The sequence below is a fragment of the Eretmochelys imbricata genome, chromosome 1, assembly GCF_965152235.1.
Source record: "Eretmochelys imbricata isolate rEreImb1 chromosome 1, rEreImb1.hap1, whole genome shotgun sequence".
Taxonomy (NCBI): Eukaryota; Metazoa; Chordata; order Testudines; family Cheloniidae; genus Eretmochelys; species Eretmochelys imbricata.
The window spans coordinates 32,587,948-32,610,472 of NC_135572.1; the positions used below are offsets into that span (position 1 = coordinate 32,587,948).

General features: G+C 41.5%; 1 protein-coding gene across 1 annotated transcript in view; it reads left to right on the plus strand.

The window, feature by feature from the left end:
* Window positions 1-22,525, plus strand: part of CNTN5 (contactin 5) — a 544,075-nt gene that overhangs the window by 298,964 nt on the left and 222,586 nt on the right. Inside the window, exon 6 of the mRNA XM_077805582.1 lies at window positions 5,151-5,354. Within this exon, the coding sequence (XP_077661708.1) occupies window positions 5,151-5,354 (204 nt within the window). The remainder of the gene's footprint in view (window positions 1-5,150; window positions 5,355-22,525) is intronic.

Below are 22,525 nucleotides of genomic sequence, written 5' to 3' on the forward strand. Positions count from 1 at the left end.
CGCACCCCACTGATGATTCACGATGGGGGGCTTGTTACAACTGCATGCAACAAAATCTGTTTTTACTTTTCCTTTTAAAAAAATCTAGGAAATTATATCCAAAAAACCAAGGATAAAGGAGTGTTATGGTTGCAAAGTCAAACAATCAAAAGTTAGGAAATCCAGACCTATGGCTACCTGTGCAAATTTAATTGGACCCCCTGGTGCATATGTATGCTGATACCATATTTAATTACATGATCGCTTGTTATTTTTTCTTCAGGACCTCTGTCTTATTAGTGCACGTTAGACATACAAGGAGACAAAATTAAGATTATACAGGCAGCACTCTGGTCACTGCAACTCTAATTATCCAGAGCAGACCCCATTAAGAAGAACTATGCCTAATTGATGGGTTGAGGAGCACTAAGAGACTAATTAGGCCATTAGGCAGATGATACTGTGATGCACTGTTTCCATCTTGGGAGAGGTCGTCTGTCCAGGGATCCCAACCTTTCATGTGCATGACTTTGACTTTGCAACCTAAATTACTTTAACATTTTTAATGTACTATGTATATATCAAGAAAATAAAGTATAGCACTTTTGGCATACTCTGGTTGCATTTCATATCCTGTTGGTATCATAAGTTTCGGTATATTGTCAAATGTTTGACATCATAGGCATAGCCAGCCATGGGCAAGTGGAGTTTTTTTTTAAAAAAAGGATCTGCAATGTGTGCCTCCAGGTCGAGGTTTGCAAAGTAATACTATCCACACTCGTCCCCTCCCAGTCCTTTGTCTGTTAAGTGATGAGAGGCTCCAACAATTCACATTTTGTCCTTCACCTCAATATCACAATTTCCATCTTACTCTATGGCTGCATTCTCCTTCTTCAAGTTCTATTCCAAAATGGCCTACATGTATTTGGTTGATTGACTGGCCATCCTGCTTTTACATTTCCAGGGAGACCATGACTCTTTTTCCTCCAGGGTAGGGATCCATCCTACCCAATAACTGGGATTTCTCCACATAGCTGAATTCAGTAGTGCATACCTGGCAATGGTATAAATTTAGCTGATGCAGTAATACATCTCACACTTTTGGCACAGCAGAACAGTGTATGGGATTCATAGCTATGCTACTTTATCACTTATCTTTAGAAGGAAAGGCTCAAGGAAAATATAGACCTTTTGAAATTTTAGGGTGGTTCTTCTAAAGCTTTTGGCCCACCCATTCTCCAACCTCCTCCTTAATACATTCATGGGCAATGAGACATTTTTTAGCACAGTGAAAAGACCTATGATAGGACTAGCTTGATACATGTTGATTACTGACTTCATACTTCTGCTATGTCTGATAACTGTAGCTCAGGCAATTTGTGGCTGAAAGCCTGGAACTCGCTGTACAGTGAAGCAGTTTATATCTTGGAGCAGAGGCAGTGACTTTATATTACTGAGATAGCCTTGACATTTCTGTATTTAGAGTCAATCCTGACAAGACTGTCATGAGGAAGACAGCAGCAAGAAAATGCCCTAGAAGTGTTATTGGTGTGTCAAGTTCAGCAGGGAAGAATAATCAAAGAAGTGGGACAAGAGGATGATATAATGGAAGAGAGGAAAGAAATATCATGGATAAAAATAGAGAAGAATTTATGTCTTCTAAGTCAGAACTGGCAGAATCCAAAAGCAAATTTGGAAGAGACTTAATGAGTGAGAATCCCATCGACCTCAGTGAGAGTTTTACTTATGCAGGACGCCTTTTATTTTGTGTGTGTGTGTGTGTGTGTGTGTGTGACGGCTCTGTAAAAGCTCCCTCAGGTGGACACTCACCCGGCTGCTGTGTTTTGGCCTCACACACTGGGCCTGTATGATTTTAAACTTCCCTTGGTCTGAGTAGGCTGCAGCACTATCTCTTTCCTTGGCCTGCCTAGCACGCTTCGTAGCCCAGGCTCTCTGTCTGTTACTTCTTTGCATAAATGGGACCTTGCATCCAACTCCCATAAACCTCTGGACCAGTGCTGAGCCCCAGACTCTCTTGTAGTTTAACCCTCTCCCAGAGCTCCAACCTTGTGGAGTGCTCTGGATTTACAGTTCCCCTCTTCAGGGACAGGTGATAGTGGAAGCTAATATACAAGGAGCTTCTCTCTCTCTCTCTCTCTCTCTCTCTCTCTCTCTCTCCCCTCTACAGGGAGGCTGGTCCTGCTGTTATAAAGGACCCCTTTGCTACCATAGCATGTCCTTCTGTTCCTCTCTCCTGCCCAAGCCTCCTTTGTGAGTCCCACTGAGTTCCCCCTTGTCATGTGACTCCCTGATAAAATGATCAGATTGCCCCAATCAATGATGGCCTGTTGCTTCTCCCCCACCCCCACCCCCTGGAGTTCAGACTTGGAAAACAGGTTTGCCCAGCACAGCAGATATCTCTTTGTCCACGTGTGCTATGTTTAAATGGATGATCATCAAAATTTAATTGTACTCTTTTGTTAGCACAGTTAGCACTTTGCTAGCACTGAGTTTTAGCTCAATATGGTGGCAAAAGACAAGCACACAAACAGGCTTTACATTTTAAAAGTTTGCAGTCTGGCACAAATACATATAAAGAGTCCCCAGTATACACAAGAATTTGTAAATTGTACATAGACGGATTCCCTGAATCACCACAATATATATATATATATATAAACATTCTAGGGCTGCCAATTTTTTGGTTAGATGTATTCCTGGAGATTTCATCATGATATAATCTTTAATTAAAGATTAATCTTTGATTCCTGGAGACTCCAGGACAATCCTGGATGGTTGGCATCCTTAAAAAATTCTCTCTGTAACACTTGATGTATTTTTCCCCTACAATTGATTGTTTGGTGTCTAAAGAGAAAATCACACATTTTCTTGGGATAAATAAGAAGATAAGATTAAGAAGCCCACCCTTAAATTTTGATTAAGACTTTTTCTTTATCATTTTGAGAGACCTCTGAGCTGCCAGGTTTGCCAGGAACCAAATTATATAGGGACAGATTAAGGCAGGATTCTTGTCCCCTTGGGATTTGAGCCTCATGGTTGGAAGGGTTCCCAGATTCCTCAGTAAAACAGGGGCAGGAGACCAAGTGGAAGTGCAGGTCACATCTGAGGGCAGATGGGGTGGTCTGGACCAACTTTTGGATACTAATCTTGCAAGATAGTGGTGTACCATAATGTACATTAGGACTCAAGGGTTCATGACATTGGGGTCTTGAGAACATTCATAGAATCATAGAATATCAGGGTTGGAAGGGACCTCAGGAGGTCATCTAGTCCAGCCCCCTGCTCAAAGCAGGACCAATCCCCAAATACATCATCCCAGCCAGGGCTTTGTCAAGCCTGACCTTAAAAATATCTAAGAAAGGAGATTCCACCACCTCCCTAGATAACGCATTCCAGTGTTTCACCACCCTCCTAGTGAAAAAGTTTTTCCTAATATCCAACCTAAACCTCTCCCACTGCAACTTGAGACCATTACTCCTTGTTCTGTCATCTTCTACCACTGAGAATAGTCTAGAACCATCCTCTTTGGAACCCCCTTTCAGGTAGTTGAAAGCACCTATCAAATCCCCCCTCATTCTTCTCTTCCACAGATTAAGCAATCCCAGTTCCCTCAGCCTCTCCTCATAAGTCATGTGTTCCAGACCCCTAATCATTTTTGTTGCTCTCCGCTGGACTCATTCCAATTTTTCCACATCCTTCTTATAGCGTGAGGTCCAAAACTGGACACAGTACTCCAGATGAGGCCTCACCAATGTCGAATAGAGGGGAACGATCATGTCCCTCGATCTGCTGGCAATGCCCCTACCTATACATCCCAAAATGCCATTGGCCTTCTTGGCAACAAGGGCACACTGTTGACTCATATCCAGCTTCTCGTCCACTGTAACCCCTAGGTCCTTTTCTGCAGAACTGCTGCCGAGCTATTCAGTTCCTAGTCTGTAGCAGTGCATGGGATTCTTCTGTCCTAAGTGCAGGACTCTGCACTTGTCCTTGTTGAACATTACTCAGATGTGGGAGAAATGGAAAGGTCAATCTAGAGAGAGGAGAAAAGAAATGTGAGAAAGGTTTTAGGGGAAGGGGAAGTCTCTCCAGGGGTAGCCTGAAGTTTTAGAGGATTTGATCCCCATTTCATGATACATTCACCCCTTACAATAGTAAATACAGTGCAGAGAGACTATTTGTATTATTATGCTTATCTATTAATGTATTTTTTATAATATGGGCCAGGCTTCTAGAGAATTTGATGTAGAGCTAGTTGGAAAATGGGTACAGAAAATGGTGTTTTTTCCATGAAAATTAAAACAAGAACAAAAATTACCAAAGAAACATTTTGATTTGGAAATGCTGCTGCAATGCCTCATAGGTATATAGTTTGTGTTCCTCATGTTTCCATTCTCTATTGGTTGGGGTCCGTGGACAGACTACCTCTCCCAAGATTCACAATGGTCACTTCTCTCGGAGAAGGGGAGCAGTGCATCACAGGGAGTCCCTGGCCATAGTGTACCATGGGAGATGTGCTCCAGTCAGTGAGCCCAAACTATGGAGGAGAATAGGAGAATGGGGTGACCAAATTACAACTCCCATGAGGCACTGCAGCAGCATATGCAAAGTGAAATATTTTGGTTTTCAGTCAAAATATTTCCAATTTTATTTGCTTTTTTAAATTCAAAATTAATTAGTTTAGTCAACGAACAGTTTCCATGGAAAAATTTCAGCCAGCCCTGTGAGCTCTTTTGCTGTAGTTTACTACAAATTTGAAAGAATGAATGAACGAATGAATGAATGAATGAATGAATATTCTTGTATTAGTTCTAGCCTGACTGATAGGGTGCAGACTGGGACCAATGTGATATTTTTTCTGATTTTTTGTGGATTCTGTTGAGGAATTTAATGATTTTTCTCTCTGTCAACTGAAGACATCTCATGGGGGAGTCCAGTTAAACTCTTCGCCATCTTTGATGTAATTTCCTAAACTAGAATTTAGCAAAAATCTTAGTGAAAAAGGTCTTAAGAGTTCCAGATTTGAGGTTTGAAAAAGCTTCAGTTCCAGACTTTGTGGAATTATTCAAAACAAACATTCTGAGTTTGTTCATTCCTAACACTCACTGTATTTTTCCATAAACAATGCTTTATTTTTGTGTTTTTTTCAGAGATAATCTACAGTTGGGTATTTAACGAATTCCCATCTTTCGTGGCAGAAGATAGCAGACGCTTCATCTCCCAGGAGACTGGAAATCTCTACATCTCCAAGGTGCAAACATCTGATGTTGGCAGCTATATCTGCCTAGTAAAAAACACAGTGACAAATGCCAGAGTTCTGAGTCCTCCAACACCACTTACCCTGCGGAATGATGGTAAGTAAGACATTCCCACTCCATCGCAGAAAAAAATGTGAAAACGAAAATATCCTGGGCTATACAGAATCACAGAATAAAACATAGATGATTTGTGTTCAATACATAGGCATGCATTTACTTCAGTAAACAAAAAATGTGGTGGCCCTTATATTCAAGCCTGGGTGCCTAAATTTGGGCACCATTATCCGTATTTAGGCAGCTAAGTAAGTACCTAATTTTCAGGGGTGCTTAGCATCCATCATCTCCCCATGGGGTCACTTATTTAGGTGTGTTTCTTAAAAATAATTGTCTATCAGTAAAATTTTAAAAAGTAGTTAAATGACTTAGGAGTCTAAGTCTCATTGAAAGTCAATAGGACTTAGGATATTTAAGGACCAGTTTTTAAACGGTATTTAGGCACTTAAAGATTAAGACAAGTGCTTAGCGGGATTTTCAAAAGCACCTAGTCATCTAACTTCCATTTATTTTAATGGGAGTTAGACACATAGGCTATGTCTACACTACAAACCTTACAGCGGCACAGCTGTATAGCTGCAGCTGTGTCACTGTAAAGTCTCCTGTGTAGCCGCTCTGTGCTGGTGGGAGAGAACTCTTCCACTGGAATAATTAAGCCACCCCCAATGAGTGGTGGTAGCTATGTCGGCAGGAGAGTGTCTCCTGCCAACATAACGCTGTCCACATAAGCGTTTTTGGCTGTGAAACTTGTTGTCTGGTGTGCGTTTTTTTTCACACCGCAACCGACAAAAGTTTTGCTAACAAAAGTGCTAGTGTAGACAAAGCCTTTGTCACTTTTGAAATTCACAGAAGTTGCCTATCTGCATCGTTAGGCATCATTTTGGTCCTAAATGCCTAAGTCATTTTAGAAAATGGGACTTGATTTCTGAAGTTACTTAGGCACTTTTGAAAATTTTACCCATATATCTGTAAATTTGGAGAAGTCAGGTTTCAGTATTATGCCTTGTATGGCAATATCACTCTAAATAAAATAGAAGGTAAAGAAACTGAAAGTAAGTCACGTTCTTATGTAAATGATGGCTCTTTTGTATTCTTGAAAGAGTTGCATATATTTTAGAGGTTGACCTAAAATCTATAATATGTTTTTAACTGTTTTGGAGTTAAATATTCAACATTTATTATATTATATTTTTATTTTATTGTTTTAAAATAGTCAAAATGCAATTTTACCTAGTGTTTTTGATTTTAAATGAAGCAGAAATAAAATATCTTTAATTGTCAGTATTGCCTTCCTTCTAAGGTATCCTACATTTCAGTCTGCTTTCTAATTCTTCAGGAATGCATTTGAGCAGCTAACCACACTTTGATTCATCCCTACATGTACAACCACAAATAAGCATTTTGAACCAAGTCATTAAATACTATGCATAGTGGGGGCTCACTATGTCTTACACTAAAAATATCTCTGTACTGTAAGACCATTACAAAGAATGTGCCTTCAGAAAGATGACTTGATTTAATATAGTAACTAACAAAAAAATAAAATTTAGAATGGAATAAAGTTGATCTTCTCATTATAACTCAGTTGAAACTTTTCATGGTTACACAGCAGATATCATACATAAGAAAAAGTTACATACTTTGTTGCATGGCCTGTTACCAATACTTATTTAGGTGAACTTCAAATCGTTAACCCAGAAGGTCTGATCTTTCAAGTATTAAACCTTTGTAAATGAAAAAAAAAAATGCTAAATTTCAATAGATTAAAAAGGAAGCACTTGTCATGAAAACATAGGATTTTATTGCACCATTTTTTAAAAAAATTCACAATGGAATTTCTCTCTCTCTCACTCATTCACTCACACACACCTCTACCCCTGCCTATCTGTGTTTCATTTGTATGCAAGATATACCAAAATTAAACATGTGAATCATCAGCAGTGTTACAGTATTGGGTGCACGGTTAGGGGATATATAGTACAACCTAAAAAGTGGAGTAGGGAAACCAGGATAAAGGGAATAATCAAGCAAAAACCCAAAATTCATGAAGGAAAAATGCATGAATTTTCTTAAATGTCAAGTATGTAATATATACCAGCCTCAAGCAACTTTGAATTTCATGGCTGGCTGTCACAAAGCTTTTATTACCTGAGCTTCTGAACCTTGCAGCAGTATTGGGGTGGGGAAGGGGGGAGGGCTTCTCTGAACAGATATGAACTTCTCCTAAACAAATTCTCCAGTGCTGTTTGACACACACATGCGTCACTACTAGGCACCACATCTTGTTTTGCATCTATTTAGATTTTGTGAAGAAACTTGTTTGCTACAATAACTGAGCTAAAAAATTGCCAGAAACTCTTGCCTGGTTGTGCAGATGTCTCAGTGCAGAGTCCATTTATTGTACTTAGAGCTGGTTAGGAATTTTCTGACAAAACTTTTTGTCTGGCTATGCCAAAAGAAGGACAGGAGACATTTGTCATGGGTTTAATCAAGCCACAACTTTATTATCAGATGTTTGGGGCGACCTGGCAGATAACAGTGTACAGTGCAGGTAACCCCATGGTTATTCCATAATTACCCAGGGGACTTTTACCAGCTCCCCCTCTTTTTCTCTCCTGGTCCCTCCAGCAAATCCATTGCTGGGACCTTACCATCCAACCCCCACCTCCTATGAGGGTTAAGGTAGGCTATAAGAATGGGGGGTTGGCTCCCTGCTGTACCAATCATAGGAGTTCCCAACTGCGCCCCATTTTTCCTTTAATGAACACCACTTTTTAAGTCCTTTTCCAAGCCGTTTATCCAGTCACTGTATACCTTTCCTATGGAGTACCTGCACTGGACATCCGCCTCAAGGAGGCACCAGCAATTAGATTGGCTGCCTCCTCCTCACACCTAGTCGGGTTCCCAGACATCTCCTAATGCTGTCTTTTATAGCAGTTAAAAAATATGACAGCAACTAAGTCAGACAGGTGAACCCCATCCTTACGAAACAACTCTGCTGCCCCTATATTATGCCAGGATGTGAAATTACTGCCCCTATGGTCCCATGGAATTTGGCCATCTCCCTGCTCACATACCTCCTTGCCTTATCCACCATGTCCCTGCTGAAGCATGTCTGACCAAACAATGTTAAGTCCTGGAAAAAGTTCAAGGATCAGCCCCAAGTCCCTTTGTGCTCTGAGCATTAGTTCCACCCCTTTTAGTGTTTCCAGATTGTTTTCCCCAAAAAGGACCATAGTTATATCTGGTGCCTGCTGACAGGCCCACACAGCATACAGCAGCGATGTTAGTTGATCCCATAGCATGCCCCTCCTTGCATGCCAACCGAGAACTGCTTCACCACCAAATCCCAGCTGCAAACCCTCAGGCTACCTGGATGAGTGCCTACGTGCCCAAAAGACAACACTGTATGTGCAGATCCACACCACTATCTGCATGGCCTGTTGTCCAACATCTGTAATGAGATTACGATAAATTAACGCTGCCTCGATTCTGAGTGAGTGGGACCAAATTCGTGACTGGCCACCCCCAACCTCATCAGCCCCCATCTCAATGCTGTAACAAATTGATATGCTGTCACCGTGCATAAAAAAGGGGGACTTCCATCTTTGGCTGTATCGCTCTGTAGGCCTTCAAAGTCTGAACGGGGCAGACCCCCAGCTCACCATCCTCTCAGAGGATAACAGGTTCACCCCGGCCTACTTGATTCGTCTTTGACCTTCACAAGTGTAATATCACTGAATGCTCATGCCATTGTAAATCACGCAGTTCCAAAGCCCTTCCCATAGAGTCTCTACCAGCCCCAGGTGCTAGCTCACTGACCCTGAAAGCACCAAAAATTGCTATCAAGAATACTGCCCCGAGCAAGGCTGCTTCCTGTCCACTCTGACATAAGGATTTGCACGAGATCCCTGAGCATGTAAACCATGATGGGATGACGGGAATCCACCCTAGGCCACCAGGATGCAAACACCCAGCCTTGGTTTGTGTAAAAAGGGAGGCTTCAGATGCAGAGCTGGCCCCTTTTAACCCTGCATTCCTAGGGGATGAGTCAGCGACCATGCTGACCCCTTTTTGCAGTAGTTTTAATCTCCTCCCCTACCCTCATCCCCCCCAAACCATTCAGCACTGTTCCCTTCAGCCAGCCAAACACCACCTTCACCCCGCTTAAAGATCCAGGGCAGTCATTTACATCAGCAACTTTTTCACAGGAATGAGAGAGAGGGAGCATCAAAGAGAGGGAGACTGATTCTGTAGTCCAAGCAGTTAGGTCACTCATATGGGAGACCCAGGTTTGTGTCCCTGCTCCAATGAATATTTAATTAGCCATTGTGACAGGGTCGGGCCGGATGGCTACAGGAGAGTAATAGAAGGCAGATATATTAGCCCCAGGTTAAGTAGGTCCCTTTTCCTTGGGTAAGGTAACAGGGAAGTTTCCAGAACAATCAGGAAACTTCTGGAGACCATTAAGACAGACAGGATGATTAGAACACCTGCAGCCAATCAAGAAGCTGCTAGAATCAATTAAGGCAGGCTAATCAGGGCACCTAGATTTAAAAAGGAGCTCACTTCAGTTTGTAGTGCACGTGTGAGGAGCTGGGAGCAAGAGACGCTAGGAGCTGAAAGTGAAAACGCGGATTGTTGGAGGACTGAGGAGTACAAGCATTATCAGACACCAGGAGGAAGGTCCTATGGTGAGAATAAAGAAGGTGTTGGGAGGAGGCCATGGGGAAGTAGCCCAGGGAGTTGTAGCTGTCACCCAGCTGTTCCAGGGGGCACTGTAGACAGCTGCATTCCACAGGGCGCTGGGCTGGAACCCGGAGTACAGGACGGGCCCGGGTTCCCCCCAAATACTCCCAACTCCTGGTCAGACATAGGAGGAGTCAACCTGGACTTTGGTCAGAAAAACGGCCAAGCTGAGGGCTGCCGAGAAAGCTCCAAGGTGAGCAAATCCGCCACTAAGCGCAAGATCCACCAAGGTAGAGGAGGAACTTCGTCACACCATATAAAGTGGAACAACTCCAAAAAGAGAGCTTGAGAGAGACCCCCTTATGTTAAAATAGCTAGCAGCTCAGTGATTAGCATAGGCGCCAACTTCTGCTAGTGTCGGGGGTTGCTTGACCCCCTGGCCCTGCCCCAACTCCACCCCTGCTCTCCCCCTCCCATCCCTGCCCCGCCCCCATTCTAACCTCTTCTCCAAAGTCCCGGCCCCAACTCTGCCCCCTCCCTGCCCCATTGGACTCCCTCCCCAAATCCCCGCCCCGGCCCTGTCTCTTCCCCATCTCTGCCCCTGAGTGTGCTGTGTTCCCCCTCCTCCCTCCCAGAGCTTGTTATGCCATGAAACAGCTGTTTTGCAGTGGCAAGCACTGGGAGGGAGGCAGAGGAGCAGGGATGCGGCACGCTTATAGGAGGAGGTGAGGTGAGGCGGGGTGGTGGGGAGGGGACCTTGGCTGCAGGTGGGTGCTCCAGCCCTGGAGCACCCACAGAGTCGGCACCTATGGTGGTTAGCATGCTTACCTGCTACATGGGAAACTGAAATTCAAGTCCCTGTGAATGAGACAAAGCAGGGACATTGACTATTCTGTTGTTTCTTTCTGTGCGTTATTTAAAATGTGTTCACAAAAAAAACTTTGAAAGGACTCAGGTTCATCCTGATGCCACACAGGAAAATTTTGGAAATCTTGATAATTTTCGCAGGATGGGAAAACAGTTTCCCAGCCAGTTCTAATTGTAACAGATGTTTCCAGCATACTCTGCAATTTCTGCAAACATATCTTGCAGGGTTTTTCAGGTAGTGTTTGTGAGTGGGCTACCACATCTCCATATCCGAGGAATGTTATACTTTCCTTTGTTGTCAGGTTTCCATACAATGCAGCCATATAAATAGTGTCACAGAACTCTGACCTTTTGCAAGACTTTTTCCCCATGAATTATCCCAAGATTATCTTTAAAGCTATCCATTCGTACAGTAGTTCATTTTCTTTTAGGCCTAAATGGCTTTAAATTATATTCTCTTTAACCTATTCAAAAATATTACTTTAAGGGAATGATGGTGACAGAACTTGAAGTAAAGTAACATTGATACATTGTCACTCAATAATACAGAACCATGTTGCCCCTGCAAAACATTGCTCATTAAAGAAAACTAATTATTAGTAGTGTGTGGAGAAGGATAGGGCTGAAGAATAAATGTAACAAGCAAAGCAATTAAAGATAGCAATAAAACAAATGCCCAGGTATCTAAACATTTCCTTATCTTTATGTAGCTAATTGTGGCACTGTGGCTTTCCATATGGCTTATATGGGTTCCCATAAGGAAATGATTCATTTCTGCCTTGTCAGGTGTTTACTGAGGCCCAAAATGTGCACAGCTTTCTGAGGTCTGATGCTTGGCAAGCCAGCCAGTTATTTAGTTCTGTGATAAACCAGAGTTAGTCCACTTCCGTAGTCAGCACATTTATCAGGAACTTATTGGGAAGAGTTATGTAGGCTGGATTTGTTTTAGGTATCCTTTTCTTTTTTCTTTTTTCTTTCTGTCCTGGTATAGTTTCCTACACTAATTGTTCTGGGTTTTCAATTTATAGGCAGTGCTAAAGGGACTGGGCAGCTTATGACAAGAACACTCCCATCATAATGTTCCTGTGTATTTATCTATGAGGAGGAAGCAGAATAATATTAAGGCTTTATGTCAAACTCTGCAAGAATGTAGGAACTTACTTGGCTTTTATTAATCTTTTATTTCTTTCGTGATGTGTCTCAAAGGGAAACTTTGCCCCTTGATATGAAGCAAATTAAATAAAAATATCAAGAAATCCTTGAATGGGTTCTGAATAAAATGAACACCTCATTTGTTCAGATGTCTTTGACAATCAGTCATTCCATACAATTCAATTTCACTTTAAGCTGGCTTATAAAAACACTTTAAAATTCTATCTGAGGAGATAAAAAAGTTTTAGCAGGGAAAGGATCATTCATCATTTCATTAACTGCCTTTATAATGCTTTAGAAACTTTGAAGAGTTATTTAAAATGTGTTTACAAATAGTAAAAAGGGGTTGTTAAATGTATCTTTGCAGATTCAGAGACTGATTGGGAGTAGTAAAGTATCTTGAATGGTGAAAACATCAGAAAATATCCTCAAAATTAGAAAATAGAAACCTAGGGAGTATAAAACCTTTGAGAAGTGATAGCATAATGCAGTTATTTCAAGTTCACGTTTTCACTTTGTTTTTTCCTTTTTGTTTTAATTATGACTGTAAAGAAGAGACATAAGTTGCTTCTCATTTTATCTCAGTATTACTGCAGCTGCTGCTTAGTTCCCTTGCTGCATTTGAAGTTTCCAGAAAATGCTGTACAATTTCAAACACAAGGGCCACATTCTGCTCCATTACATCTACATAAATCAAGACTAACCCCACTGGTGTCAGTGTATTTAGTCCAGATTTGCACTGGTTTAATTGAAAGCAGAGTTCAGCTGTCAATAAATTTCCCATATCATCACTGTGCTTTGAGCCAAACACTATCTGCCTTGATCCCAATGACTTCAATGGGAATACTCGTGTGATCATTAGAAACAGGATTTGGTCCTATGTACTTCAAAGCACTGAAAATGTTCAATTCTACTTTTAGGAGAGGGAACGTATGGTTTCTGTGGTTATTGAGATATAACACTGGGTTGTATAGTTTGCAAGTCTCCAGAATACCTATGCTTAGCACCTGTTTGGTAAAGTAAAGTTTTGGGGCAAATGAAAATGGTTTCCCAACTCATCAGGGAAACGGAACAGTGAAAAGAGGTGAGGATGGGGTAATGTATAGAAAATTACTCCACATATAGTAATGGAATTGGAGCTACACTGAAATATCGATTTTACAAACACATGCAACTGCCATGGGTAGTGTGTCTTTTATTCAGTCTGCTAATTATCTGTCAAAAGATTTGTCTAGTAAACACTTGACCTCAATATTTCACGACTCTCCCTCTCCTCTCCCTTCCCAAAATAACAAAAGCTCACAGAATGTGTTTTCTTTGTGTTTAATTGCACAATGTAATGTGTATTTATATATAGGTGGACATATTTACTGTCTGGTGCTAATTCAGGTCCAAATTCTAAAAAGTGCTGAGTGCCTCTGGATTGTAGTGGGAGTTGAGGATGCTTATAACATTGGTACTTGTGTTCAGCATCTCACACAATACAGCTTTGTTAGGCTGCATAAGTCGTGTGTTATATTACAGCATCATCAATATAAAAAAAAATGAAAAGAAAAGGAGTACTTGTGGCACCTTTGAGACTAACAAATATATTTGAGCATAAGCTTTTGTGAGCTACAGCTCATTTCATCGGATGCATTCACTGAATGAATGAATGAAGTGAGCTATAGCTCACGAAAGCTTATGCTCAAATAAATTTGTTAGTCTCTGAGGTGCCACAAATACTCCTTTTCTTTCTGTGAATACAGACTAACACGGCTGCTACTCTGAAACCTATAAAAAAATAAGACTCCATTTATGTCTCATATATTGCTGATGCAGACCCTCAGGCCTGTGTAAACTTCCATTGAAGTCAGTGGGACTCCAGATAATGGTCTATGCTTTATGCAGAGATATGATCTGCTCAAGTCAGGCCCAAGCTACTAGGACCTCTGGTGGTACACAGACATTCACAGTAGATGTAGGTGGCTAGCTGGTCTGGAACAACCCATTAAACATCACTTACTCCAGGGACAGGCAGGTTAAACAGGCATAAATCACTGTATTGTAGTTTCTGCCATGCAGGGCATATTTTCCCTCCTGTATTATTACCTCTGCATGTTTAATTAAATATTTCAGTAATTCTTTATTCTTCAGCAAAATAGCATCCTCATCTATAATATCCATTTTTCTTTATTAAAAATGGGCTGTATTGGAAAAAGAAATCCATCTCTTTTAAGTCAGAAAGTGTACGGAAAAACTGAGAACTGCCAAAAGCCAAGCAGAGTTGGACCTTGTAAGCAGTGGTGGGCAGCCTGCAGCCCACGGACTGCAGGAGTTGCTCACCATGGTTGCAAAGGTAAATTGAAGCAGATAAACCTGATCTCTTTCTTTGAAAAGATAACTAATTTTCTAGACAAATGAAATGCAGGACATCTAATCTACCTGGATTTCAGTAAGGCATTTGATACAGTTCCAAATGGGAAATTATTAGTTAAATTGGAGAAGATGGGGATTAATAACGAGAATCAAAAGGAACTGGTTAAAGGCGAGACTACAATGGGTCATGCTGAAAGGTGAACTGTGAGGCTGGATGGAGGTTACAAGTGGAGTTCTTCAAGGATCAGTCTTGGGACCAGTTTTACTTAATGTTTTACATTAATGATCTTGGCACAAAAAATGAGAGTTTGCTAATAAAATTTGCAGATTACAAAAGGTGGGAGGTATTTCCAGTAAGGAGAAGCACCAGAATATCAGACAAGAAGTTTTGGATGACTTTCAAAACTGAACAGAAATGGGATGAAATTTAATAGTGCAAAGTGCAAAGTCATGCACTTAGGGACTAAAACCAGGAATTTTTGCTATAAGCTGGGAATTTAGCAGTTGGAAGTGACAGAGGAGGAGAACTGGTCGAACACAGAATGACTTGAAGCCACCAGCGTGATGTGGCCATTAAAAAAAAGCCTAATGCAATCCTAGGATGCATGATGCAAGGTATTTCCAGTAGAGATAGGGGAAATGTTATTATCATTATACAAAGCACTGGTGAGACCTCATCTGAAATACTGTGTACAGTTTTGGACTCCCAAGAAAGATAAATTCAGGTGGGAACTGATGCAGAGAAGAGTTACTAGGATGATCAGCAGAATGGAGAACCTAGTTCATGTGAGGAGACTTAAGGAGCTCTGCTTGTTTAGCCTAACCAAATGAAGAGTAAGGAGAGATATGATGGCTCTCTATAAATACTTCAGAGTGATAAACGCTGTGGAGGGAGACGAGTTAAGTGCCAATGCTGGCACAAGAACAAAGGGATATTAACTAGCTATCAATAAATTTAGGCTTGAAATTAGACCTTGAAATTAGAAATTAGGTTTTTAGCCATCAGAGGTGTGAAGTTCTGGAACAGTCTTCCAAGGGGAATAGTGGAGGCAAAAATACCTAACTTGTTTTAAGACTGATCTTGATAAGTTGATGGAGGGGATGATATGATAAGTTTGCCTATAATGTAATTTGGCCCATCCATGGCTGATATTAGCAAATATCTCCAATGGCGGGTGATGGGACATGAGATGGAAAGGGCTCTGAGTTACTACAGGGAATTATTTCCCAGGTGTCCAGCTGGTGGGTCTTGCCCACATGCTCAGGGTCTCTCTGATTGTTACATTTGGGATCTGGAAGGAACTTCTTACAAATCAGTTTGGCAGAGACTCTGGAAGTTTTTTTCTCCTTCTGCAGGCACAGATCACTTGCTGTTATGAACTAGAGTAAATGGTGGATTTTCTGTAACTTAAGTCTTAGATCAAGATTTGAGAACTTCAGTAACTCAACCAGAGGTATAGGAGTGGGTAGTAACAGGAGTGGGTAGCTGAGTAGTTCTGTGGCCTGCGTTTTCAGACTAGATGATCATTATGGTCCTTTCTGGCCTTAAAGTCTATGAGTCTATTGATCAAAGCACATGACAAAAATATATGAGTTCATGTTTTCCTGATCCTGGTGCTCACAATGACTCCCCCTTCTATGGCCTTGGCCAAGTCACCTTCAGGGGACTGTAACAGGGCACTGGTCTTGGCTGGCTGAGTCATGTGACCAAGTGCTTCCTGTCAGAAGGAACCTGCACAGTCAGAGAGGGTGAGGCAGGGTGTGGAAAAGGTCATTTTTGCATGACCCAAGTCAAGTGGGAGGTCTGGCAGGGAACACAGGGGAGAAGGTTTTGGAAAAGTTGGACAGCAGGTTCTGGGTTTCAGAAAGGAACTATATTGAGAGTTTATAAAAGATTTGCTTTAAGTTCAACCCTTTATAGATTATAAAGCCAGAATTTTCCATTATGATCATCTAGTCTGATGTCCTATATTACACAGTCATAGGACTTTCCTGAATCAATTCCTGAATCAAGTAGAGCATATCTGTTAGAAAAACATCCTGTCTTGATTTAAAAATTGCCAGTGGTGGAGAATCCATCACAACCCTTGGTAAATTGTTCCAGTGATTAATTACCCACCCTGTTCAGAATTTGCTACTTATTTCTAGTCTGAATTTGTCTAACTCAACTTTCAGTCATTGTATCCTGTTATATACCTTTTCCTGCTAGATTGGAGAGATCTCTCTTATCAAATATTTGTTCCTTGTGTCGGTATTTATAAACTGTGATCAAGATACCCCTTAACCTTCTGTCTGTTAAGATAAACAGGCCGAGCTCCTTAAGTATCTCACTGTAAGACATGTATTCCAATCCCTTAACAGGGGCAGCATGGGGGGGGACTTACCGGGGCTATAGCCACCCCAATAGTTGCCTTAGCCACCCCTCCCCCAAGCCACCCTTCCCAGCGCAAAGGTCAAACATTACGCAGAAGTAACAGTGGCATGGTATGGCATGGCCACCCTTACTTCTCCACTGCTGTTGGTAGTGGCACTGCCTTCAGAGCTGGGCAGCCAGAGAGTGGCGGCTGCTGGCCGGATAGCACAGCCTCCCTCTCCCCGCCCTGCAATTTTCTAGCCCACCTCAGTCCCAGCCCTGGAAAGAGGCTGGTGCTGCCCCTGTCCTTTAATAATTCGTGTTGCTCTTCTCTGGACCCTCTCCAATTTATCCACATCCTTCTTCACCTGTGAACCCCAGAAGTGGGCACTATTCCCGTAGCAGTGGAGTTGACATTGACCGTTTTTCATTCAATTAAGAAAACCCTGAAATTCTGCTACTTTTGGGGGCTTTCCTTGACCTGTTGACCGCTCGTTGACCATTGGTTTGCTGGGAACCACTCAACTTGAAATCTAGCTCATATGCAAAACTGAGTTTAAACTGTTTCAGAGTCTACACCTGCACCTATGTCATTTTTTTTTCTGGTGTGGATTTAAATATTTTTTCCATTTACAAGGGAAACAGTTAAGTGACTCCACATGAAGTATTGTCAAAAACACAAAGTAAACACTAAAAAAAATTCTAATCTAACAAAATTCATTAGGTTATATGTAACTAGTTGGTACATTATTTTTGGTGTCGGTCATCTTTTAGATAATGATTTCCCTTTATCCTTTCAACCTCAATTTCTCCATCTGTAATATGGAGTAAAATGTGAAATTCGTATTGCTTTTCTGTATTTTTCTGTGTTCAGTAATGTGGCTCCATCTTCTAACATTTCTCTTGAAAATTATATAACAACCTGCTTTTAAAAATCATATATTAACTGTCTCCATTAGGAAAATCACTTCTATTTCCCTTTTAAAATGCACCACCACAGTCCTTATTAATAAAATCCATCGTTCAGTATCTTGTAATTGTACATAAACAGACTTTTTCGTACTGTGCTGTGCTGAGTATTGTTGAAGTTGAATCCCTTGGTTTGTGCTTTGATTTAACATTCTTACATGTCAAAGGAGTGTATATCTTATTGGTCATATCAGGAGATTGGGAATAAAGATTTATAAATATTTTTGAAAAGGGCCTAGTATGGTTTGGCTCAAATCTGATTTATTTCAAAGTTCAGGAACGTTTGGATATGGGATTGTATTTGAGGCATAATGCTATGTCTAATAAAGCCTGAAGCTTTAAGCATTGCAGTTTGTATCTTGAGGGTATGATCGTCCCAGCTTTTCTCTCAACGAGACATGGTGTTTCTTTTTCTCTGGATACTGTGGTGTTCTGCCATCTTTATCAAATCAGCTAATCAGGAATAGATTATTTCTCTCCTGAGTAACATGCATGTGACAGGAATTCACACTTAAATATGGTATATTAAAGAGAATGATTCTAGTATTTACTAACTAAATAGCCAAAATCATATTGCACAGAAAGCAAGAACCAAAACTAGGAGATAAAGATACATTATTAAAAACTATCAAGCAGATTTGTTCATGCTGCTGGAAAGCTTTTTTTTTTTTTTTTTACAGAGATAAAGGTAATACTAATAAATATATGATTGCCCATTCTGAGTATGATGTCTTCTTGTCAGCAGAAGTTATAACATCATCATGAAAAAACACTGAAAGGGACCATTCTGTGCACATATCCCTTGGTTCCTGGTTATTTATCTCCTCCATCCATCCAGATTTTCTCCCTTACCTCTCCAAAGCCTTCATCCAGCAAAGCTCGGAAACATATGCTTAAATTCAAGCATGTTAGTAGTCCCACAGAAATCATTGGGATAAGTCACATACCTAAAATTAAATGCATACTGAAGGACTCTGGTGGATCAGGATTCAAAACTCCAATTTTAATCTCTATATTTCTTATACTTTAAAAGTGTAAAGAAAAAAATAGATAATGCCTATTCTGGAGTCTGCAGATGATCCTTCAGATGCTTCTTGTGCAAAATATCTATACTTTTGAGCCCTTTCCCATTGGCTTGCCCTTAAGCCAGATTTTCTAAATGTGGGTACCTAAAGTTAGGCAGCTAACTTCCTAAATAAAAATGGCCTTATATTGGGCTTTAACTTCTCCATCTTCTATATGTGTGTAAAATAAGAATTTAATAATAATATGTTCTTCTTATGGAGTTGCTGGGAGGTTTAATTAATGCATATTTAAAGGAACTGAGTAATGTGAAGTATTATTATGATGATTATAAAGCAGATGATTTCAAATTCACTAGTTTGACTGTATTTATAAAACTGTGTTTTACCTTCCAGGTCTGTTCAGAATCGTAAACATTTCTATACATACCTATGTGACAGCTTTCTTTGCAGTGTGACATGATGTCCAACTAAGAATGTTTTGTCAGTTCCATGATTTTGTCAGCATAATGAAATAATCTGATTGTGAACAGCAGGAATTTTGCTTAGGGTTAGAACTACTGCAGGTTTTATAACAAGGACACTTTGTTGCTTTGGGCTGTGAAATAATAGGCATTTCAATAGCTCTTGCTAATGGAGAGGGGGGAAAGCTTGTGTTAGCTTGATCTTTATTATTAAGGAAATGACTGTGTATTTGTACTTTAACAGCGATATGAGGCATTCCAACAGAAAAGTACTTCCTATTTAGAAACCTCTTTCCAGTTTAATTAGATAACAGTGAATGTTAGAGCAATCCTAGTTTCTATCCTAATCAATTAGGACTTAGTGAAAAATTGCACTCTGTGTATTGCAGCTATTTCAACATTTTTGGTACATGAACAGGGGAACATTTTTTTTTAATGCATCAAATAGTTAAGTGTAAGTTTCAGGGACATTGGAGCTGGAGGTCATTTTTAAAGTACAAACTCTACATTATTTACTGTAGAAGGACTGTATCTGTCTAAACATTTTAAATGTCTCCTCACCGAGGCATCTGAGAACCCTACATAAATCAGCTTCTCCCGTCTGGGGAGGTCTAGATGAAATAATAAACTTCAGTTTGAGTAAGATTCATAGATTTTAAGGCTAGAAAGAATCATGATGATTAGGGCCATACCATGATATTGGTATTGCCACCCTTACTTCTGCTCTGCTGCTGGTAGGGCGCTGCCTTCAGAGCTGGGCGCCTGGACAAGAGCCACCTCTCTCTGGCCGCCGAGATCTGAAGGCAGCGCAGAAGTAAGGGTGGCAATACCAAGACTTCCCTAAAATACCCTTGTGTCCCCCCTGCAATTCCCTTTTGGGTGAGGACCTGTAATTTGAGAAATGCTGGTCTCCCCCTTGAAATCTGTATAGTATAGGGTAAAAGCCCACAAAAGACCAGATTTCACGGGGGAGACCATGACTCTTAATAAATTGTTCCAGTGATTATTTGCCTTTATTTCCAGTCTGCCTTTGTGTAACTTTAACTTCCAGCCATTGGATATTGTTATATCTTTGTCTGCTAAATTGAAGAGCCTGCCATTATATATTTGTTCATCAAGTAGGTACTTACGGGCTGTGATCAAGTCACCCCTTAACCTTCTTTTTCAGATAAATAGATTGAGCTCCTTGATTCTCTCACTATAAGGCATGTTCTCCTATTCTTTAATCATTCTCATGGTTCTTTTTTTAACCTTCTTAAATTATCTATATCTAAGGCTAACATTTTGTCATGAATATTTTTGGTAAAGGTCACGGACAAGTCATGAGCAATAAAGAAAAATTCACAGAAGCCCATGACCTGTCCCTGACTTTTACTAAAAATATCCATGATAAAATAGGAAGGGGCTGGGCAGCTGCAGGGTGGCTGGGAGCGCCGGCGCTTCTCACTACCCATGGGAGATCAGAACTCCAGGAGCCCCCTCCACCTGTGGCTCAGAGCTGCAAGCTCCCCCTGCCTGTTCCCAGGCAGCTGAGAGCTGTGGGAATCCCCCTGGCACTGTCGCAGTGGGGAGATGCAGGTTCCCCTGCCCCCACCCCTGCAGCGGCCAGGGGCTGAGGGGTTTCTCCTGCCCCTCTCACGCAGAGTTGGGGAGCTGTGGGTTGTGATGGGTTGCCCCCCTTCAAGGTGCCACCTGATGCACTGAGATACTGCTGAGCCTCCCTGTTCTGCCATCCTGGGCCCCCTTTAACCTCTCTTGCTGAGCCAGGCACTTAAGCCTCCTCTAGTACACACACAGGCAGGGCCACACCCAGCTGAAGAAAGACGCAGACACTGAGATCAGCTCTGGGAAAACTCAATTTAAGGGATTTGTTCCAAAATTCAGGTTCCCAACTCCCTTGAATTGCAGACCCAAAGGTATATTGTCTTGCACTGAATAGAAAAATCTGCACAGTGCAAACTCATCAAAATTCACCCTCTCCCCCAATGTGAAGAGAGATATGCACAACTTCTTCCCCCCTCTCCCAGTTAGAAATTTCACAAAGTGGGTTCAATAATAAACAAAACACATTTATTAACTATAAAAGGCAGATTTTAAGTGATTATAAGAGGTAGCAAACAGAACAAAGCAGATTACTAAGCAAATAAAACAAAACACGCAAACTAAGCTTGATTCATTAAATAAACAGGTTTCAAAATGTAATTTCTCACCCTACATGTTGAATTAGGCAGGATGCAGAATTTCTGTAACTCAGAGTTCCAGTTATTTCTTCTTACAAACTGGATCCAAGTCTCAGTCTGGACTCACCCCCGACTTTCCCTTCAGGTTAATTCCTTTGTCCCTTCAGGTTCTTTCAGAAGTCCTTCTTCTTGGGTAGACAATGGAGGAGAGTCCCTATCAACCCCCTCCCCAGCTCTTAAAAATGATTTACCTAAGGCAGGAATCCTTTGTTTGATCCCCATGCCCCTACAGTGGAAAAGTACCAGTAGTGTCCAAGGTGGTATTTTGCATCAGATGACAGGACCACCTGACCTGGTAGTGTCAGAGCTAGGAGGACACCTCTCAGGAAGGAGAGAGATTAGTATCTTCACAGTCTTGTTGTCTCTGCTGATGGGCCAGCAGCCTGTCTGACTTTTTGTACCTGAAGGGCTTGTTGTGGGTGTTACCCAAAGTAGCATCATTTGAAATATAGATACATGGTTAATATTCCTAGCTTCAGATACAGAAATAATACACACATAAAAATTGGATAATCTCATTCAGTAAACTGTAACCTTTCCAATGATATCTTACATGAGCTATCTTGCGTGAAGTATATGTTAGTCATGCCATATTCATATCATAACCATATTTCTATGAAGAATATGGGATATAGCATCACACAGGGGTCCCCCTGCCACCATCGTGGTGGAGAGCTGAGGGATCCCCCTGCCCTCCCACCGCGGCCAGGGAGCTATGGGGATCCCCCTGCCACCACTGCGGCTGAGAAGCTGTGGGGATCCCCCTGCTGCCCATGGTGGCAGGGACCTGCAGAATACCCCCCTGCCTATGGCAGCTGGAAGCTGCAGGGAACCCCCACTGCCTGAGGCAACTCAGAGCTTGGGGGTTCGCTGCCTCAGGTGGCAGGGGTACCTCACAGCTCCCTACCACTGCAGGAGGCGGCAGGACCTTGCAGCTCCCAGCTGCCAGGGCTGAAGTCACAGAGTTCTTTGGAAGTCAGGGATTCCATAACTTCTGTCACCTCTGTGACAAAATCATAGCCTTATCTATATCCTCCTTGAACTGTGGACACTAGTATTGCAGCAACAGGGGCACCATTGCCAAATACAAAAGTAAAAT